Genomic DNA, 22,074 nt, shown 5'->3' with positions numbered 1-22,074 from the left:
GAAGATCTGGATCATTGTGATGTGGAGCCAAAGGGACCAGCTACTTTGTAATGTGTACGGAAATGACGTCTTAGCAAAAGTTGCTCCACCTGATGATATATCGGTCCATTAGTTTTTGAGTTTATTCGTTACAAACAAAAATACGTTTTTTTATTATAATATTAGGTACCTAGTACGGATTATTAATAAATAAATAAATATATACCTACGGGACAAATTACACAGATTGAGTTAGCCTCGAAGTAAGTTCGAGACTTGTGTTACGAGATACTTACTCAACGATACTATATTTTAGAATAAATTCTTGTACAGATAAACATCCAAGACCCAGGCCAATCAGAAAAAGTTCTTTTCTCATCATGCCCTAACCGGGATTCGAACCCGGGACCTCCCATGTCACAGATAAGCATACTGCCGCTGCGCCACAGAGACCGTCAATATTAAATATTTGTTGTCAACTGTATGTGCCCTGGAGCTCCGCTGCTGTGAAGATTTTGGGATTAAATTATGTTTTGTTAATCCACATTATATCCTATGTAATTTCGTTGAAATTTATTTTGGTGAATTTGAGTAAATTTAATAACCTTAACCTTCGTATTTCTAATAACACGAAAACAGAGTTGCGGGCAACATCTAGTTCACACTATAAAGTCGCACAATAACGGAAACATCTAATTCCATCAATTTTGTTTATTACAACCAGTCAAATCCGGATCTTGCCATATAACAAAAACCGCGCACGGTGACAAGCATAAGAAATTTCAAGAAATTTATATTTTGTCTTGTTCATTTGCATGATTATGACGATAAAGACCTCATCTCATCATCATCTCTCTTAAGCACGGCCATCTTAATGGTTATATCTATGGTATTGACGGTAAAATGAGCTATCGATACGATTAGTAGCCTTATCGATACTGTTGCTTTTACTTAACTATCGTGGACTAGGTATCGATCAGCAACACGGTAAAAGCACTAACCTACTAGCTAGTCGTAGTCGTACGCCAGTACATTACATATTCTTGTCTATGGTCGTAGTCGCCACTAGCGAACCATTGAGTCACTCCATCTCTGACATGATTATAATATCTGTGAGTGACATTTAAGACTAGACATCAAAATTTATCTAAATCGAATCGAACAATTGTTGGTTTTGTATTTAATTATCAGGGTGCCTACCGTTATCTTCCAATTTCATTTTGTGATCCATTGTTATTAAGTATACGATTGTTTAAAATGGAATCTACATTATCTGTGAACGACTTGCTCCCCGACAATATAACTAAATTGAACTACACCCTTATTCCTCCAGGAATAAAAGGAAATACCAACTGGAACATGAGGTAAGTAGGAATTACCTATCTTTACTAGTATCCTAAGGAGACCGACATTTTAGAAAGCTTCGACATGTTCTAGGAGATAGACTCATAAGTTGTCTAATTAAAACTGGGTTGGGACCACCTACACTTCGCTGTGCACGCACAACGAAAGTTCAATACCTACCTAATATAAAGAAGCTTGTCTATCATGTCATTACATCTTAAATCTATTGAAAACCTGTGTGTATGTTTACTTTTCTAACAATTTATTACTTATAAGTACTAATAGACTGTTGGCTCTGTTTACCCCACAAGGGATAATAACATGTATTCATGAAACAAATAAAATATTCATCTGTTTCAAGTTTAAAAGCGTTTAAATAATGCCACTTGTGTCTCTTTCCCGTGGATGTCATAAAAGGCAGCTTAGGATACATTTTTTAGAGTTAACATTGTAGTAAACTACATAACATACTACTACGAGAAAATCCACAGAATGTTTCATATTTTTCTTATGAGACATGTACACAACACCTACTTTAAACTTAATCCTAAGACAACAGGAAGGACAAAAGAATGAAAATTGTAGCTTGTATTGAATGCAATGGAGACAAAGAAGAAAATCAAAAAATCTAAATGAATTCAGTTAATTTAAGTTATATCTAATATATAAGTATTTGTCAAAAATCTACAAGCTACAAAGTACCTTAGCGTTCCTTCCAAAGAAAAGAACGGAAAACTCTTCAAAAAGCACACAGAATTTCTTTTAAGAACAGAGAGGAAGGCTCCTCAAAATTGACGCCTGGCTGACTGCCCTCTCTGATCGAAGTAACTCTCCCAGGATTACTTGCCTACTCGGCCAAAGGGCTTCATATTGTTTTCTTATTATTTCATTTACTCTTTTTACCATTTTTTATAGAACTCAGATGTACCTGTTTAAGTTACAATCAAATGAGCAATAATAAAAAATGGAAAAGAGTGGTCATAAAGAGATCGAGCAGATTTTTTATATTGTCAGAGTTAATATATTTAAGTGTGAAAACAGATTTTATGAACGTTATGTTATTTTTTACCCCTGACGGAAAAAGAGGGTTGGTATAAATTTGACGTGTATGTCTGTGGCACCATTGCTCATAAACGGATGAAGGATTTCAATTTAGTTTTTTGTATAAAAGGTGATTTATGTGCGAGTGTTCTTAGACATGTTTGATCAAAATCATTTGAGCCATTTCAAAGTTGTGGAAGTTCAAAGTGGTGAAGGGAGAGCGAATGACGGTGCATACGCTGAGTGAAAGTGCATAGTTAGGGAATATTGATGATTTAATCTAAAGTGTTTTTAGCTTAACTCCAGTTGCAAAAAAGAGAGATGTTATTATAAATGTGCTTTTGTGTGTCTGTCCGTCTATATGTGTGTTAGTTCACTGAAAGAGAATATTGATGATTTAATCAAGAGTTTCCTAAATTTGAGCACAAAATTTTTTTTACAAAAAGTATGAAATAAAAACCAAATAAAAAAAAATATGCTGTGTGGTTCCCAGCACCAATTAAAAATGAATAGGACCACTCCATCTCATTCCCATGGATGTCGAACTAGTTATGCCGTGTCATAGGCTTAGCAAAGTCAGTGAATCATTTTTGGGGAACTTTATATGATTTTATAATAGGTTGCCGGAGTCCGTTCTTGATATGCCTAACCAAAAATTCTAAGAGTATGTAAAGAAAAAGTACTTTGTGAGAAGGCTTATTAAAGGACTGATACTGATTACCTGAATTATAAAAAAATCTGGCTTGAGCTTGGCACAGGAACCTCGTATTTGTAATGAATTGTAGTTTGATTTGAACCTAAATCAAAATATCAGTACACTCTACATAAATCTATTTAAAATTGGCAATCCATAAAAAGAATATATTTTTTATTTATTATTAAAATTTCATATAAATATATTAATCTGAACAATGTATTCTCTCGTCCACATTTCTATTCTAAGTTTGGATAGATGTGAAGTTGACGTTGTTGAAGAAAATGCTGCAGTGCAGTTTGTTACCGCTTCTTCTGCACTGCCGCCTTGGAAGCGGCAGTTAACTTAGATTTAAGTAATTTATTTGATGTCAACCAATGTTGCGAAACCAAAAGATTTGACAATTTATTAAGCGATATGAAGTATCCTATAATAATGAATAATAAAAAAACACACACAAAAATGTAGTTCAGTTTGTGAAATTGGTGTGGAGTATTTCAATTTTTAATTTTTTTTAAGTAAAGCTTTGCCTAGGATTGGAGTCAACTTTAGAAAATTTAAAATTATTTACTATGTCCAGAGTTTTAAAAAAAGATTTTTGTTACCAGATGTTATTTGGATAATACTCTCTGTTACTATGTCTCAAGCTTTGATTTTACCAGATTCTTTATTTATGACATTCCATGTACCTACTTTAATTATATTTGGTGCGATATTTATTTTTCTACTAACGACTTGGCTTGTCTCCAAAGATTTTTCAGTAATTCCTAGTCTATTATTCCCTTGATCAACTTGTACCATTTTACGGGAGGGTAGCTTCTATTCGTCTATTCTCTTAATCGCTTTTTACAGCATCGACGACAACGAGATGGGGTGGACCACCACGGTACACAAGTTGTATTGATGTTTGTTCCCCAGGGTCATTCAGGACACCCTATCGAGGCTGATCAACCACCTCGGAGCGCAATCTGCGGCAGCGCAAGGGCTCAAGAACATCATCACTACGGCTGAGAAGCTGCGCAACTCTCCCACCCACATTCTCTACCTGCTCAAAGACGCCGAGGCTAAAGGGTCAGTGGTGTGTTTACTAGTTCCACAATAGGGTTCAATCTGACCATCACTGAGTTTTGTATGTACCAGTAGTTGAAGGGAGCAGTACCTTATCTGTAATACAGCAGACACCAGCTGAGAGGTCTTCATCAGATACTTCAGACCTTCGATATTTGACATCAAATGAAGGCGTATGTCGATATCTCAAATAGTTTGAATGGGCTCATATGATTTCCAGATTTTCGATTATCATAGTTTTTATAGATTTCCCTTTATGTGGCCATTAAACCCTAACTCTGTTATTCAGCTCACTGAGTTAGAGGAAGAACTAGTTCTTTTTTTTATGATCATGAGCATGAGCTGGTCTCGCGCTCGGCTCAGCGGGAGCACTGCCGCACCCCTCGAAAACTTACTAGGTATTTACGTTATCCCAACGTCTTAAGCAAAGTTACTGCAGTATAATGAAAATCCGTTCACTAGTTATTGCATGATACAGTAACAAACACACACACGCTTACAAACTTTGGAATTTATAATATTAGTAAAATAAATTTCATTATATTAATATACTTCCTTTACTTACTTACGTAACTTTCTGTGCGCGAAACAATGTTTAATCCCGTTGTCTGAAAATGGGCATTATGATCGCCTCTGGTTCCAGGGGCGCGGGGGAGCTGATCGGGCTGCTGAAGGTGGGTCGCAAGCACCTGTACCTGTACTACAAGGACAAAGTGTGCGAGGTGGACCCTCTGTGCGTGCTGGACTTCTACGTGGCGCAGGACCGGCAGCGGCGCGGGCTGGGCCGCGCGCTGTTCTCGCACATGCTGGCCGAGCTGGGCGCGCAGCCGTGGCAGCTGGCCGTCGACGGGCCCTCGCCCAAGATGGAGCAGTTCCTGGCCAAGAACTACGGCATCGACCAGCTGCTGCGACAAAATAACAACTTCGCCGTTGCGCCCAATTTCTTCGACAGCCTGCGGGACGTCAGGTAGTTTTGAAATTATATTTTATTGATTACAGGTACCGTGTGGTTCCCAGCTCGTTAGAGTAGGACCACTCCGACTTTCCTATGGTACGACATCCATAAGAAAGTAGAAAAGGCAATTAAGGAAATAAGTTAAAGCTTCCTGGTCCATTAGCGAGTGCGGGTAGGCACGTAAGTATGTGCCACTGTCAGCTGCTGGTCGCGTGCAGATTGTAGAAGTCAAGGCGAGGGCTTCTTTTAGACAATGGGCTCGCCATCCACATGCGTCGCGATTTCCTTATCACCCTGTACATATAGTTAGTGACCTCGCGTCGCGCGGGCGAACGTTGCAAGCGACATTGTGTTATGAACTTTATATTTGTTGATAGCAGACTTTCTCTGCGACAGATATTGGACCGTCAGAAGAAGCGAGAGCATTCTGAGTTAGTGCCTGCTGAGCGCGGGGCGGGTTAGTGCATGCATTATATCAAGTACTTTGAGTGACATTCGCCGCAAAACAGACAAACTCATTATTTTAGAAAGAACCTCATCCGGAACGTTTACGCTACAAAACTGGTATTTCTTTCTATGTGGCCCACTGTACATGTGTATGATTCTTTACCCCAATGAGCAATGGCAGACGCCCATACACGACAATAGTAGTAATATAGTATAGCATCAAAATACTTGGAAATATTACCAGTCAGGGAGTATATATCTGAAAGAATTTGGAAAACAAAGTCGTACCGGACGAAACGGACCACTTTTAATTTAGTGCCAACATAATGTATTAAATTTGTCAAGTTTAAGTCAATTTAAATGATACGTTACTGTGGCTGCAATAAATATTGATTTATTTTACAAATAAATAGTGAGATGAGAGAACGAAATTTCTCGACGGTAACTTTGGTCTTAACTATGTATTTCTGTCTACGTTCTTTAATTAAAATTACAATATTCTTTCTCTTTATATGTGAACATACAAGTTATTAATTATCTCCCTTTTTTGAGTCGGTTAAATGTATTTATACAATAATTTACATTCGCCCGCAGCTCCGCCGCGGTAAACTTTATTTGAAATGAAGACTGTCAAGATTATATTTTGTTAAATAAGAATTCTTTACCAAATAATTTAAGAGGTGTACTACTACCGTTGTATTATTGGCGTAAATAAATAAATAAATGGTCAATACTCCCTGACGAACCTGCTGAGACCGAACTTCGGCTCACTTCGCCCAGTAGTTGGTGGTACGTCGCTGATCAGTCAGTCAATAATGCGATTGATTGGTTGGTTCCAGTAAAGCCGAGCCGGCGCCGCCGCCGCCCGCCGCCGTGGGCCGCTTCTCCGCGCACAAGCCGCCCTCCTCCATCGCGAACGTGAGTGCCGCCATCTGAACAGATACACACTACTTTGGGCTGATCCATCTGTAAAGTTGAATTCAAATTCCACTCCATGTCTTTTCCGTGTATTTCGTAAAAGGCGACTAATAGAGAATATGCGCATAATGCTGCAAGCTTCTCGCTGGGCTGGTAGCGAGGAAAACACATAGGGTAAGTCCGGGGTAGTTGGCCATAGTTTTTTCTTAGCTCTACTAGAAATCAAATACTTATATTTTTATAATTATATTTAGTTTTTATTAAACTTTAAAGAATCAACTTTGATATTGCAAACATAAAAGTAACAATTTCTAATGAGAACACCTTACTAATTAAAGTTTTTTAAAAATCACAAGTGGCCATCTCTCCCGAGGTGTCCGGGTGTGATGGCCAAGGCATTAGGGGTAAGATGGCCATAACTTAATTCTAGGCTTATAATTACTTTTTGGTCTCATTTTTACTTTTAAGTCTTCTTTTCTCTTCGCCACATCTGGAGAACTTCAGTTGTGGCGGTTTCAAATGTAGTACAGTGTTCGTGAACCCAAAACTGGTACACTGTACATTGAAGCCAGTCTTCGATGAGAAGTGTTTCGTAGTAGTTCTCACCACATCCACGACAGTTGTCTTTTTTGTCTAACTTTCTGTTTTTATTCTTATCTGACAATATTTTTGATGGAATATCGTCACTATTATCAGATAATATTCGAATGGCTTTTCTTTTTACACATTGAACAGTACCTTTTCTTGTCTCTTCCTTTTCCTTCTTTATTTTGACGCATTTTCTTACGTTTTCCTTTTCTTGACTTTTCTCTGCAGCATTTTTTCTAGTTTTGTTGTGTTCTTCCGATGTCAATAGTGTTCCAACTTGCTTTGCTCGTTTACGCACTTCAATCAATTTTTGTGGAATAGGTGATATATCCTGTAAAATTCGAAATGGGGTGTAATCTGGATCTTTACTGGATGAAACCTCTTTCGGAGTGCTCGGATGTGAAAGATTAGACGACTTTAGAACTGATTACAGGGCTATGGTATGTTTCACTTCTTGATTCATGAGAACACCCTGGTGCAGGTTCCTTTTCATTGTCCACAGCAGATGCACATTGGGAAAGCTCTTGTGTAGCGGAAGTATTCGTTGAGTCATTAGATTCTTGAATAAATGCGTAATCTGGCACCGCTTCTGGGTTGAGAGGATACACTCCAGGTGATAAACATCATTTCTGTACCATGGCAATAGTGCTAATTGCAGTCGGTAGATGATGGCCATATGGCTATCATACACCGATTACAATTGGCCATCTCTCCTTCTTTTCCGTGCAAGATGGCCACAACTAAAACAAAAACAATTCATGACACGAAACAAATAATTTTGAGGTAATAACTTAGCATTGATTGTATACTTTGCAACAAATACAAATATCACCATTATTTTCAGAAACTGACACCACAGTTGTATAAAACAATTGACATCAAAATAATATTCACAGTAGTCGAAAGAAAAAACAAAGGATTTACTTACTTTTTCTTTTTTTTACGCCAAATCTTTTGCCGTACCGTTGCTCTCACGGACGACGCGCGGCGAACTAAACAATTAACAGTGACATCTAGTCAACGAGTCCCTGAAATATTTCCATAGGCCATCTCTCCCCTATGGCCATCTACCCCGGACTTACCCTAAGTGTGCGCCGGCTGCTTCTCTTGCCGTGCAAATTGTAATGGTGATCAATGGAGGGCCGGCTGTACAGCTATAGAGATTGAAGTTTATTGGTTTAGGGAATTCTCGCATCACCAAACACGAGACATGAACCACCACCACCAATTACAGAATTCATGCTAGAAAGACATAATAAGTAAAAAATTACCTAATTTTATAAGCAAGGGAACTAAAAAATAGGTAAGCCAATCAAGTGTGAAGATTGTGTGAGAGTGTGTACTATTTTCAAAATACGCACGCCAGAACTCAAACAAAAGTTAAATTGAATCCTGTAATCGAAAAAGCATTTTGGGTGCACTTAAACCAATAAAAACTCAGCTGTATATGCCCACAACAATAACTCTCATTTTAAAGCTTGCCAACAAGATGTGTGTGTCCAACTAGTACCGTGTGGAGTTGACAGAGCGCGTGTTGCCGGCAGGTGATCCACGGCGACGCGGCGGGCTGCGCCGACGCCGACTCGCGGTGCGTCCCGACATCTTGGCTGCTCACTCGTGGTGTGCGCTGGACCTCGATCATTGGCGATGTCACACTAACAATTGTTGAATCCCGCCATTTTGGCGCTGATGCTTCCGCTAGCGTCCTGCGAACTACGCGTGAAAAGTCCGCGTCCCTCTTAGTAGTGAACTTGACATGATATACGAGTACCTATATGAGTCACTCGCACTCGCCCGCTGCAGCGCAGGACGCTCGGGGAAGCACTTCTGATTGGTACAAAAATTTAATGTCATTTATCGAACATTTGGTCCAGCGTACTCAAATTTTTCACCTCAGTGTTTGTATATTATGTAGTTAAACTAGTTATCAATGTGAACGTTACATAATATTAAAACATACCAAAACATTTAAGCCTGAACATATTAAATTCACAAAACTTTGGCTGAGTAAACCTTGTTCTTACTTATCACATTTTATGAAAATCGTGTTAGCATTCAATGTTACTTCCATCAACACATCGCCGAGTTGTCAATGCAGTATGTCCAGGCACGTAGCGCCAGGTTGGCTCGCGGGATCCCGCAACAGGACCCTGGGATCAACCAACCGTTGTATCATGTCCGTTATATTATTTATTCATATATATGATCTGCTTGTTTAATTATTTAATAATTAATTTTTTAGTTTACAATGTGTAACAAAATCCTGTCCGACTCGCGAAGGTCATGTTGGTAAGCTATCATTCAAGTTAACATCCAGAAAATAAGTTAAAAATCACCCTCGATGTAACATGGCAACACTCACCTGGTCGTTGCCGCGCGCGATGGGTTCCGCCGGACCGGGGTATTCAGAATAATATTGTTCACATAAAATTTATAATTTCTTTATACTTATTTCACGCGGGTTCTCTCGTTCTGATCGGACAGGGCTTTGTTTCATATTTTAATTGAATGTCACATTTTGTTTAATTTGTTGTTATGTGCTATCATTTTAGTTTTCATTTGGTTGCTTGCAGCTACTCGTCCCAGCGCGTCCACTGGCACTGACCACCCCGCAAAGCTTGTAGCACGTTATTTCTCCGGCAGCTCGCTGTATTTATGTTCGCAATGTTCTCCCCGATCGGCGGCGTACGGACGTTTCCTCGTAAAGCTTCTCTATAAACATATGTATAGGACAATAAATGTCTTTATTGACAACGAAAACATAAATGGCGAGAACGTCCGCAAGCCGGTATATACGATGTGACCGACAGTATAATAGTATTATTCTCCCTTTACGGAATTTGTTTTTATGAACTGGAAATTTGAAGTTTTCTACTTCAAATTTACATGTCGCAGTCAAGTGGTTATCGAATAGAATCCGGGGCCCCGCCCGGCGCGCCGGTTTGAGGACGAGACATGAGCCAGGAGCTTTAGATGTACTCTTACTAAACTTAAATAACGTAAACTCTTAAAATATATTTATTATCTTAAACTTAATAGTTTTCCGCATTGACTGAGAAAATTATAGCAAATAAATTATAGCTGTGCTGTGTGGTTCCCGGCACCAATACAAAAAAGAATGGGATCACTCCGTCTCTTTCACATGGATGTCGTAAAAGGCGACTAAGGCTTACAAACTTGGGATTCTTTTTTTAGGCGATGGGCTAGCAACTTGTCACTATTTGAATCTCAATTCTATCATTAAGCCAAATAGCTTCAGTCTTTTCAAGACTGTTGGCTCTGTCTAGCCCACAAGGGATATAGACGTGACCATATGTATGTATGTACTTATAGCTAAGCGTAGTTTGGCCGCGGAGAGCGTCGCCACGCTGGGCCCCGGCGGCAGGGGCGGGTCTCACCGCGCGCTTGCGCATCTATTTCCACCACTCGGCTGCGACATACCGTACTGTACAATATATTGACATGTCACAATACCGGGTTCGCCGAGTGCTGTTTTTTTGTTATGTTTGTCTCGGTAACGTTATAAGGCCCATAAATTAAATTTTTGGGTGTTTATAATACACGCATCACTAAAATTTCAATGTGTTAAATGTTTGATCAAATAAATTTGTTAATACACCTACACAGTTATGTCAATATTATACATTTGATCATTGTTGTAGCGTGATGGATGAGATGTATTGTTTTTTAAATTATTTATTTAATGTTTTGTGTGTAGTATATTCCTACCATTGGCTTATTGTCAGTGGCAAATTTCTTGTACTGAACCTGAGCTTGTACTCAGATATTTCTATGCACTGTACTGTTTCCCGAACTCGTGTTCCTGGCTTCCGGCTCCTGGACACGACGTAGCTCCAACTGCTATCATTCCAATTTTATCACTAAATATAAAGTCGGCTGTCATTTGTGAAACTAATACCAGCCAACCTCGCCCGCGCCGGCGGAGCGCTGCGAGTCTAGGCGACCACAACGGCTCTCATAACATTAAATGCTATTCTTTGTCTCGGATTTGTGTTCATAATAATCATTCTTTATAATTTTATTTTCATACCTTTTTTTATTCAAGCATTTTTAATACAATCATCAACGTTTAGGGATTGTAAGTGTATCACCCGCACGGGGCGCGGCGGTCGCCGAGCCCGCCGGCCCTAAGCTGTGGTTTGAAACTACTTATGAAAATTTAATATATTAGTTCAATAAAGAAAAGTTAATTAATAATAAGGATAAAAACGCTTATGATAAAGAAATTCATAAAGACAAATATGTACTTATTAGGATAAAACATTTATGAATATTTTATTCCAATGATTTTGACTTTCGATCATTATATGAACACAAACATCAGTAAGCGGTGATGTAATGATAATGATCTTTAACATAGAAATATTTTCGGACCATACATTGTTAATTTTATTTTGAATTAGGTATGTTTTTGGTTCGCGATATTTCTTTCCAAATCCCAGTTTTAACTATTGTTAAATATTTTTTTATCCGCATCTTAATTTGAGATTCTTATGATATTATACTAGAGAGTACTAGGAGACCAATGGATTATAATTTATATGTTGACACGATTAATTCTATCGATGCACTGTGATAATAATATTTACTTGAGCTTTATAATGTATTTTATTGATGCGAATGGAAGAATGCCTACTTAAGATGTTTTATGTAGTTTGTATATATGGGGATCTACTCGCACGGGGTACCGTATGCAACCCGCACCTTGAGACCTACGAGCGACAACTACGATTCTAACGGTGGCAGTGTGCTACGCCCACCCCCGCCGCCCACAATAGAATCTCAACTTTATGAGCCTTACAAAAATAAATAAATTTTAATGTGGAATTCCACCCATCTCAACTAAAGGCACGCGCACTTTGTGCTGTCAAAGTAGAGACCACACCAATACTATAAAATAATAATATTTGGATCTTATTATGTTTAGACGAAAGATGTTATTTTTAATTTACCCAAGTCGCCTAGGCAAGGTCGTGCGTTTGGTACCATTGCCCCTGTATATTATTATATTAGAGTGATAAAACTGAAGCTCATTAGTTTGGGATCACAGATGTACATAGATAACGCAAGTATCACGCTTTGTATTAAAAGCCGGCATACCGACGCGACCCGCGGTGGTCCCGCTGCGGGTCACCGGTCTGCGGCCGCCGCGACCGGCGACCAACACCCTCCCGCTAGGGCAGAGTTCGGCACAGGTTTCGGACACGCGAAATACATACGCTTGCGTTATCTATGTAAATTATTTTCTTCAGTTACCCGTATGTTGTGTTCCAGAAATATAGCCTAGCCTTTTTTATCATTTTTTCAATAAAAATACAACCTCACATTTTATTTGAATGGGTTTACAAATTCCATTTTGATCCTTATTAATATTATTTGCGATTGTTGCTAATTTTATTTATTTTAAGGCCGAATTTTAAAATTGTCTTGCACTATTAGGTTTTATAAATTAAACACAATATAACTAATATGTAACTTTATACACTTGTTTATTTTATAAGTTATTAAGTGGCAATACTTATAGTAGGTAGGTAAGAAGCGTTAATTAATCACCATATTGAGGTATTGGCGAGATGGCGTCACCATCACTCGGGGCTGCTACGCTAGCTACCGTATGCATTGACAGCTCTGCTTATCTACTCTTATATTGTTTCCGCCGGTTCCAGCCTAACTTCACTCTCATTCACACGCGTGAGGTGAGGAACGTGAGGTCTGTGAGGAATATTGCACCACTGTCTTGGCGCCGCCAGTGACCGTGAGGAGACATACTGGTTGTAGAGGCGGGTTTTAGGATTTGGGAAACTTCTCTATTTTTTTAGATTTTTGTAAGCGCTTATCTTGAGTAATACTGAACCGATCATTAAATTGTTTTCACCTCAAAAGTAATTATATACTTTATTATTTGCGGGTAATATAGGCTATGTATGTTGTACCACGGGGAATCCGTGGCGGGCTGGCGGATGTGGCGCCGCAAGTGATAATTGTGAGCTTTATAACTGTGCAGAAAATTGGCTAAGTAGTACCTACAACTTAAAATGTTTTTCTTAAAGGAAGAAGCACTTTATCAAACAGGTCCTTTAATTTTTTAATAATTTAGGTAGTCTAAAAACATGTTGAAGTCGTGTGCACGCAGAATGTCCAGATCGTCCACGCCGGCCGCGTCGCCCGAGCCGGCGGCCTCCCCCGAGCCGGCCGCGTCGCCCGAGCCGCCCGCGCCGGCCGACGCGGCCGCAGCGGCGCGGCCCGCCTCGCTGGCCGTGGCGCCCGCGCCGGCGCCGGTCCTGCTCAACAACCAGGTGTCGCCCGCGAACGCCGCGTCGCCCGCCGGCCTCTCGCTGGCGCGCCGCGACTCGCAACTCACCGACTTGGGATTCTTAGACGTCAAGTTCTATCACAACAAGCTGTGGTAGGCGCCTCGCAGCTCGCAAACCACACTTGACTGGTCAACTTTATTTTCAAATTCTTTTTTATATCTATTGTTAAAAAGAAACAACAATACTCAACACATTCCTTTGTTAACAGCCGATTAACGCTTGTAGCTTCGAGTACATTACTGTATCATTGTTATATGTGTTCCATTACAATATGATGTCTTTATACCTAGATGTCTTCTACTAGTTTAAAACTCATAATATGTAACCCATTATAAGAGGGTTATAAAATTTAAATTTCAAATAGATAAGGTTATAAAAAAAATGTAATCCACCGTTAAGATTAAAATTTAATCAATCCCAGGCTCATAATTCACACGTAGATTGGATTTGCAATTTTAAAATTGAACTCGTTCCCACTGTTACACTGTTGTATAGACCTGACGACTGGGGCGCAACGGGGCGACGGTTCAGGCGGCCTTCAGGTCGGGATGTAACTTTTAAAGTAGCATTTAATCCACATATCGCTTGCTATCTACTCCGAATATACACGCATTTACTAGTGTTTAATTCAAAGTAATGCCCTGTTCTTAAAAGCTCAATGAAATGTATACTGTAATTGATGGTTTAATTAAACTAATTAGTAACTTGAATTTGATTTTGTCTTTGTGTTCATCTCCAAGAAGTTCTCAAAAAGTGAACATTCCCCTCGGTAAAACCACATCAGCTGTTTGGCTTATGTAATAATATCTCAGACATTCCGATTGCGACCAGTGAAAAAAGAAAAGACAGTAATCGTAAAGAAACATTTTATTCCATTACAATCTGACATGGGTATCTTTGGAATCTATTGTATATCATAGCTGAAAGCCGAACGCAGCGACCTTCGAGAACGTGATGTTGAATTCTCTGATGTAAATTTGTTATAAAGCGGGGTGGGTAGCTCGGGGAACCATTCCTACGGGGTCCCGCGCTCCAGCGACGCGACATGTTACGTCGTAATTAAATTGATTTTAAGTTAAAAAATAAGTCATTCAAAAAGCGCGTATTTCATATAGAAACTTCCCAAATGCTATTTCGCCGCTCTCGGGCACTGAATCACTTGGGATCTAAATTGAGATGAAATACGCGCTTGAAGCGGAAGACACTGAACATGTTACTATGTATTATTCTATCTTAAAAATGGCAATATTTATATCTATATATTTAAAAATCGTCAACACTGGTTGGCATCGTGATTAACCTAGTGATCTATGGGCAGTTTCAACAACAAATTATAATCCGACACAATAATGAGAATAAAATCGCCCATCACATGATGACCCCCGCTACACTGTGTCGGGCCCCAGCCTCCAATACGGATGTAACCATGATCTACCTCAATTTTCAGTTGTAATTTTGAAGCCACAAATGTATAACTATGTCATCAGTGCATAAAAAAAACGTAACAACTTTTTAAAACATCGTATCTATAAACGCATAAGTTGGCTGCCAAAAAAAAAGGTTCATGATGCGAGCAAGATACCAAGTTGTGAAAGTATCTATCATTATGCAAAGAGCTTTATGGAGTCGCCCAAATAATGTGTTAGTATTACTTTAGGCAGTTTGCTTATTGATGCGACTATTTCACCAATGTATAAGTTGTTATGAAATCAAATTTCTATCCATCATGACTATTACAAAGACAAGCCGAGGCCGGAGTTGTTCCCAACGTTGTCGGTGCTGGTTGTTAGTGAGTTACTGCTACTTAACCGCGCCCCGCCCCACACGGTGTAGTCGAGTCATCCAGCATGTGCCGGCAAGAGCGTCGCAATATGACCGTACCATGAAAGTGAAGATCACTATGGCCCTCAGAATTACATTAAACTTAATCAATTAATTACATTAGACAGTAGCAAATCCACGCAAAGCTCAATTTTATATTAAAATTAATCTTACTATGTAATTTTTAAACTGTTTTTGATGCTATTTTATTTTATGACATTGTTATTTATGAATAAAATATTTGGTGTGCTACAAAAAATCTCAACATTGAGCCGATTCATTATTTCAATTACACTTCAGAACATTTTACATTGCTGTTTTATATACAATAATTCAAAAGATCTCCAAAAACTGCATTAATAAACGTTTATGCGTTTAAAAAGGAACTGCACCGAAATCACTGACCAACCCGACGTTGCGAATACAATTGGAGACAACATAAGCGTCGCATCTTCGGGAGATATATAGGTTGCAACAGATTTCCAGTTCTACAAGAATTGTATAATTCCATATTACAAATGTTGCATTATTTAATAATTTAAGAAAAGCGATGTCACAATACAATAGGTATAGAATATTGATATAAATGCATCACTTTCATGTGTCCGACAAACGACGACGTATATGTCGCAGCCAAAAGGTGAAAATAGCTGTTCAACCACACGGCTACCCGCTGACTGCACGCGGCCGGCCGCTGCCAACTAAACGAAACTAGCGCCGTCACGACGATTGGGAATATACCGATTAAATAACATAGCTTTTAAAAGACTTATAAGTTTTTTTTACTGTCAATTGTATATATTTCTTAAAATATATATTTTTTTAAATAAGCATTATTCCCCACAACATGCTGGGTTTACCTGTGATTGATCGAGAAATTAGAATTTATTTATTTATGTTTGGAACATAAGTGCAATGTTCACGTCATAATGTATCGACTATTGGTAAGCTTTATAAATAAATCATCGAGTTGAATTTTCTCTGTGACCGCTCCAACGATTTACTATGATTGCTTCAAGTTAGATATGTCTTCTTGTTGAATGGCGGCGTTTAGTCATATGGCTAGCTGTCTGACTGAACAGCAATTTAGCCGCTCGGCTGCGACAGCCCCGCGAGCGCGTCGCGGGCGGCGTCCGTGCAGCTACTGCAATGACGGAAAGCCGCACCGCGGCGTGGCCCGTGTTGACATTACTAATCAGAATAAGACAATAGAAATGGCATATTAAACTGAAAGGAGTAATGTGACTTCATCTTAATACGCACTGTCAATACTCTGAACTGAGGTGCAATGCGGAGCGGCATGGGGCTGATGGCAGAGTTGTGATCGCCATTACTTATTACCACTTCTATTGTCTTCTTATTTCTACCGTCCCGATGAAATGTAGTTTTCTCTATTTGTATAAATGACCAAAGATTAAACACCATTCCATCGAGACTATGAGCACACTACTGGTACATTAATTAGCCTGTAATTACGACGGGGCGGGTCGGACTCCGGAATAATCTCAATAAATGCTGCAATCTCAGTATAAATATAAAAGCGCATAGGCCGCCCTCGCCCCGCCCCTCGCACTCCGATAATGTACAGACAGACATACATGATCATACAGACATACATACATAGAGTACATGCGGTAACATTCGTCCGCGGAGAGTAAAAAATTCTTAATCATGATTGCTAAAAAGTTGGATGATTGTACGCGAATCTATTCTAGAGAACTTACAAATAATATTTACTCTTAAAACGAAATATGTTATAATATAATAAAGACTAGCATATATCAGTGTTATACTTATATAACTTCAATATAAATGATACCTATGACCGCTCGCGCTAAATGTATGTTTACATAATAATATACTTCATTTAAATACCCTAATTTTTCAATTACCTAATACAGTAAGTAAATGTAATGAAAAACAACATATTGAGCATAATATGATAGGAGGCGATCCGATGTCGGCTATCACAGTAAACTAATTCGCAGCAAGTCGAACGGTGCGCCCGCGCAGGGCCGCCTGACTCGGGCTGCCTGCTCACTGAGCGCAGCGGAGAAACGACCAAATATTGACCAATAGGACGTCTTTGCTCCGCGTCTATGGAAAAGCAGCCTCATCCACTTTAAGGTCAGGACCAAAAGCCGAGCTTCTCGCTAGAGGATCAGACCGGGGTGGCGCAAGGAAGAACGAGACAGGCTGCTATCCGTCATCTAACAGAGAACCTCAAGCCGAGAAGCCTTTTTATTTTAGTCATACAAAATAAAAATTATATCGCATTAATACCACCTAACAAAATATGCTCACAGCTCCTAGACACAAAGTGAGACAGGTCTCCTGCAACACAGTTTGTGTTTGCTGACATCTAGCAAAACTTGGCACGTGATGCTAGGTGTCAGAGAACCCTGCCGTGGAGCCGGCTTTGCAATAAGTCAAATCCCGCGCGGGCCGAGCGGCGCGCGCTCGGAGCTGGCGCGCATCAGTCTTGTACATAAAGCGGGAAGCGGCGGCTAACTACATAATACAACACGTAATACTTGTGGAGTCGTGCACCGCGGCTCGCGTCTTTGGTTGGCTGACCGGCACAGGGAACTCGGCTCATCCTCTCCACGCTTCTAATAAATAATACGGTCGCGGCCCACCCGCGCCCGCTTACCTGCAAACACACACACACACACACACATTACTTACACGACGAGTCGTTTTTCAAAAATCTCCAGGGTGTTTCGTTGCGGGTTTGTGATGTAAGGGTCACATTTAGGTATCCTATATCCGATCTTTATTGATTATTAAAATTATATTTATGTAATTACTAGTACCTATGTTATAGTATATGAACAGGATTTTTAAATACATAATTAATGCCAGTTAATTGTCATGTATTGATCACCGCACAATTCCCTGCACACAGGACAAGTTTACAGTGTATATTCTTGCTCTTGTTTGTTTACTATTATAAAGTATTTGAAGAGAGTTAATTTTTATGATTTTACTTATTTATTTTTTGAAAAATAGCCATCGAGTGGGCTTGCTTATTAATATATTGCTAAGGAATTATGTTTTTTAACTTTTAAGCCTCATTAATATTGATCAAAAATACAAGAAAAAAATACAAATAAGACAGAGATGTCGTTATCCTATGTTAAGTTCCGGTAACCATACGGCACGTTCATTGCAACTATTGATAGTATAATGCGCAGAGCACAACGCAAAGTCAATTTAGACATGTATGTTATTTTAGCAGTAATTATTTACGCTCTTGAACGGGCCGAGGGTCTTTTAGGTCTTGTCAAAATTAAAACAGAATTTTGCCTGTTCAAGATGTCGTCTTATTGTCGTCTCGTCTTAGTCTCGCTTCTCTTTTTTTTCATAAGTCTGTCAGTCGGTTTTGGTCATCTAAATTGTCAAGTGAAAGAGTCTGTTTGTCCATGGAGGCTGAACGGCCGCTACAGCTCTATTCTTAATCATTTATAATTAAGTCGATACTCAAGACATTATCTCACGAAATGGCAAATTATCTGTTACGATGCTTCACTTTTTTTCAAGTGGCCCTCCGTCCGCCTCTATATGTATGTCCGAGTACAAATGTGAGGTACCTATTGACGAGTTGCGCGAGCTGCTCGAGCGCGCGGTCGAGGTGGTCGGTGGCGGGCGCGCGGAGCGGCGCGGGCGAGGCCAGCGCGCGCGCCTCGCCCTCCAGCGCGGCGGCGGCGGCGCGCAGCGGCAGGCGGGCGGCGGGCGCGCCGGCCGCCGCCGCCGCCACGCAGCGCGCCGCCAGCTGCGCCAGCCGCTCCGACGTCTGCAGCCGCCACAGCGAGCCGCGACTGCCGCCGCGCTTCACCTGCACACCATCACCACACGGACATCACTACATAAAATCACGCCTCTTTCCCGCAGGGGTAGCCAGAGACTATATCTTTCCACTTGCCATGGAAATCGTGCATACTTCCTTCGCTTCATCCACATTCATAACTCTCTTAATGCAAGCTCGGCGGTTTCGGGTACTCTCAACTTGACCCTTTGCCAGGACGTCTTTAATTTGATCAAGATACGTTCGTCTAGACCTTCCCACTCCGACCTTTTCCTCCACACTATCCTTGTATACCTGCTTAGTCGACCTGCTTTCATTCATCCTCTCCACATGACCACACGTCTCAATATTCAGAAATACAACTCCGCAGGCATTTATTCACATCACACACATGGCCACAATACAAGACAAGGACACACAAGAAAGGAAACAGAATCCCTTTAAAAAACGAAACACTATTGGTCGTCTACTCGCCAGACGAGCTTTATTCTCTTTTCTCATTATTTCATTTACTTAAATCTCTTTATTGAACTATTTCATTTATTTCCTTGGACATCACTAAACAGTTTATAGGACTGGTGCAGCTGCCGGCTACATATTTCAGTTCTAAGTCTGGATAGTTGTAAAATGAAAATGCTGCAGTGCAGTTTGTTACTGCTTCTACTGCACTGACGCTTTGAAAGCAGCAGTAAACTTAGTTTTAACTAATTTATTTGAAGTCAACCAATATTATGAAAACAAAATATTATAACAATTATTAAATTATATTAGAAAAGTCTCACAATAATGAATAAATATTGTGAATTTGAGCCTGTTTATACATTCTATCACACACACTCGTGGTAAATTCAAATTAATTCGCGTGGTGTAATCGAATAACCATATATTTTAGATACCTCGTTAGTGCAGAGCAGCAGCGCCGCCCGCAGCTGCGCCATGGGGTCGTCGTCGGCGACGGGCGTGGCGTAGATGCCCTTCAGCTTGCCCTTGCCGGCCGGCTTGCTGGGCACCGCCGGCTTCTGCTCGCGGCAGTTCACGCTGCCGCTGCGCCCGACGCCAGCGCCACCTACTACTTGCACACAATGCCAATTGTCAACATATTATAACCGAAAATATCTAACTAATTAAATAGAATACATACATATATGTAGAGATCTTTATTGACTCTTATGAGTAAATAAAGATGTTTAAAGAAAAAAATGAATTCACTTACAATGAACCTTAAACTAATACAAATCATAGTAAATAAATAATGCATTTAAGCAGTGTTAAATTTTTAAATAGGCACAGTTGTCACAATAATAATTTTAAACTTGTTCAAGATCTGCATTCTTTCGATTCATTTGGCAGTGTGTTGTACATTTGCGCCCCTTCATACAATATGTTTCTCTTACCGTAGTTGGTTCGGGGTGTGATTAGTTTTATTTTATTAGTATTTCTTAAATGGTGCTTATATGTTCTTTTACGGAAATATTTGAATCTCAATTCTATCATAAAGCGAAACAAGTTAATGAGACCTGTCAGTTTTTTTAAGACTGTTGAAAACGTACCCGAGTGCGCATTCCTGGCGTTGTCTTCGGGCGAGGTGTCGCCGTCCCGCTCCCACAGCTTCTTCAGGCTGCTGATGCTGCCCGTGCTCCGCCTCTTGTCCTCCTCCTCGCCGCCCCCGCCGCCTCCCCCCGCCTCAGCGCTCTCCTCACTCCTCTTGCTGTCCTCGGGGGAACTCTGAAACGATGTTGTTACATCACACAGCAGTAGCGGGAGCGTTGATTCGGGCTCAACCGCCACCACGGGTAGCTCCTCCGCCAGGTGGGGTGACGCTTGATTTTATGTACATATTTATTTAAATCAGTCACCAATCAGTTTGATTCAAAAATATATAATATATAGATTTTAGCCTCAATATTTTGCATGCATTAATAACATTTGTCAAGCACTAGCAACGAGTTACGCTCCGTTCTACGTAACTGATTGATGATCACAGATATTTAAAAAAATATTTGTACAAAACGAGCAGAACCGAACGTAACTCCAGCAACAGGGCCTGTCAAAATCAAAATAAACGAATGCACAATATAAAAAAGGCGTCGCTCAGCCACCTGTTCGCTGGCGCCCCGCAGCGCGCCGTTGGCGGCGCCGGCGTCCACGCGCCGCAGCCTCGCCTTCAGGTCTATGATGACGCGCCCGCTCTCCTCCGCCTCCTTGCTCGCGCCCTTCTTGCTGCTCTCCACCTGGCGCGACAACGATTGAACCATTCAATTAACCTATTTATAAAAATCAAAGTATATTGATCGGTAAACTTTATAAGGTACATCCCCAAAAATTGTGACAGCTCATTTAGTGTCTTATTATTAACTTAAGTTACTAGATCAGCAGTGAAAGCATGCATGAATGTGCGCCTATACCCTCAGTCGTCTTTTACGACATCCGTGGGAAAGATGTAGTGGCCGTATCCTAATGTGATACCTTCTTGAGCTGCGCCTTGAAGTCGGTGGCGGCCTTGTCGTCGGGGCGCCTGTGCTCGGCGCCTACGAACGCCGTCTTCCGCAGCCCCGCCTTCAGGTCTATCGGCGACACCGTCTGGCTGCTGCCGACCTCCCCGTCACCCTGAAGAACACACATTGTATCCACACGTGCCTACAATGGGTTACCTGATACGTATACCAGCTATTTTAATTACGAAGCTACCGCTGCAGGAAAGCCTGCAGACAGACTTTCACAAAACGTTAAAATAATACGTGTAAAGACACGTATTATTTTAACGTTTCGTGAAAGTCAACTTTTAAATACGTACATACATTCATATTGTCACGTCTATATCCCTTACGCGGTAGACAGGGCCAACAGTTTCGAAAAAACTGTAAGGCCACGCTAAGCTGTATGGCTTCATGATGAAATTAAGATTCAAGTAGTGATAAATTGCTAGCCTGCCTACAAGAGGAATTCCAAGTTTATAAAACTATCCCTTTGTCGACTTTTACGACATCCATGGAAAAGATATGGAGTGGTTCTGTTCTAAATTGCCGGAAACCACATTAAATTTCCTCATTCGGTAATTGTTGGGAACTTATTTTAG

At 40.3% G+C, this 22,074-nt stretch overlaps 2 protein-coding genes across 4 annotated transcripts in view; one reads left to right on the top strand and one right to left on the bottom strand.

Annotated features, from left to right (window-relative positions):
• Positions 1 to 1,028: 1,028 nt before the first annotated feature.
• Positions 1,029 to 14,084, top strand: LOC106129545 (alpha-tubulin N-acetyltransferase 1). Its single transcript, XM_013328141.2, has 6 exons — positions 1,029 to 1,343; positions 3,977 to 4,129; positions 4,770 to 5,093; positions 6,368 to 6,446; positions 8,579 to 8,622; positions 13,189 to 14,084. The coding sequence occupies exons 1-6, from the start codon at positions 1,237 to 1,239 to the stop codon at positions 13,463 to 13,465; spliced, it is 984 nt and encodes a 327-aa protein (XP_013183595.1). The 5' UTR covers positions 1,029 to 1,236; the 3' UTR covers positions 13,466 to 14,084.
• A 137-nt stretch (positions 14,085 to 14,221) lies between these two features.
• The window catches only part of LOC106129546 (tyrosine-protein kinase Abl), a 31,669-nt gene continuing 23,816 nt past the window's right edge, over positions 14,222 to 22,074 (bottom strand). The window contains exons 16-21 of one of the 3 annotated variants that reach the window (XM_060953490.1): positions 21,465 to 21,605; positions 21,098 to 21,229; positions 20,549 to 20,723; positions 19,895 to 20,067; positions 18,784 to 19,028; positions 14,222 to 17,843 (exon numbers count right to left, since the gene is read on the bottom strand). In XM_060953490.1, coding sequence (XP_060809473.1) covers positions 17,840 to 17,843; positions 18,784 to 19,028; positions 19,895 to 20,067; positions 20,549 to 20,723; positions 21,098 to 21,229; positions 21,465 to 21,605 — 870 coding nt within the window. In that variant the 3' untranslated portion in view covers positions 14,222 to 17,839. The other 2 variants (XM_060953491.1, XM_013328142.2) reach the window with 2 other exon arrangements.

This window comes from Amyelois transitella, chromosome Z (assembly GCF_032362555.1).
Source record: "Amyelois transitella isolate CPQ chromosome Z, ilAmyTran1.1, whole genome shotgun sequence".
In the NCBI taxonomy this organism is placed as follows: Eukaryota; Metazoa; Arthropoda; class Insecta; order Lepidoptera; family Pyralidae; genus Amyelois; species Amyelois transitella.
The sequence above is the reverse complement of the archived record's forward strand: the minus strand, read 5'-3'. Positions and strand labels throughout refer to the sequence as shown.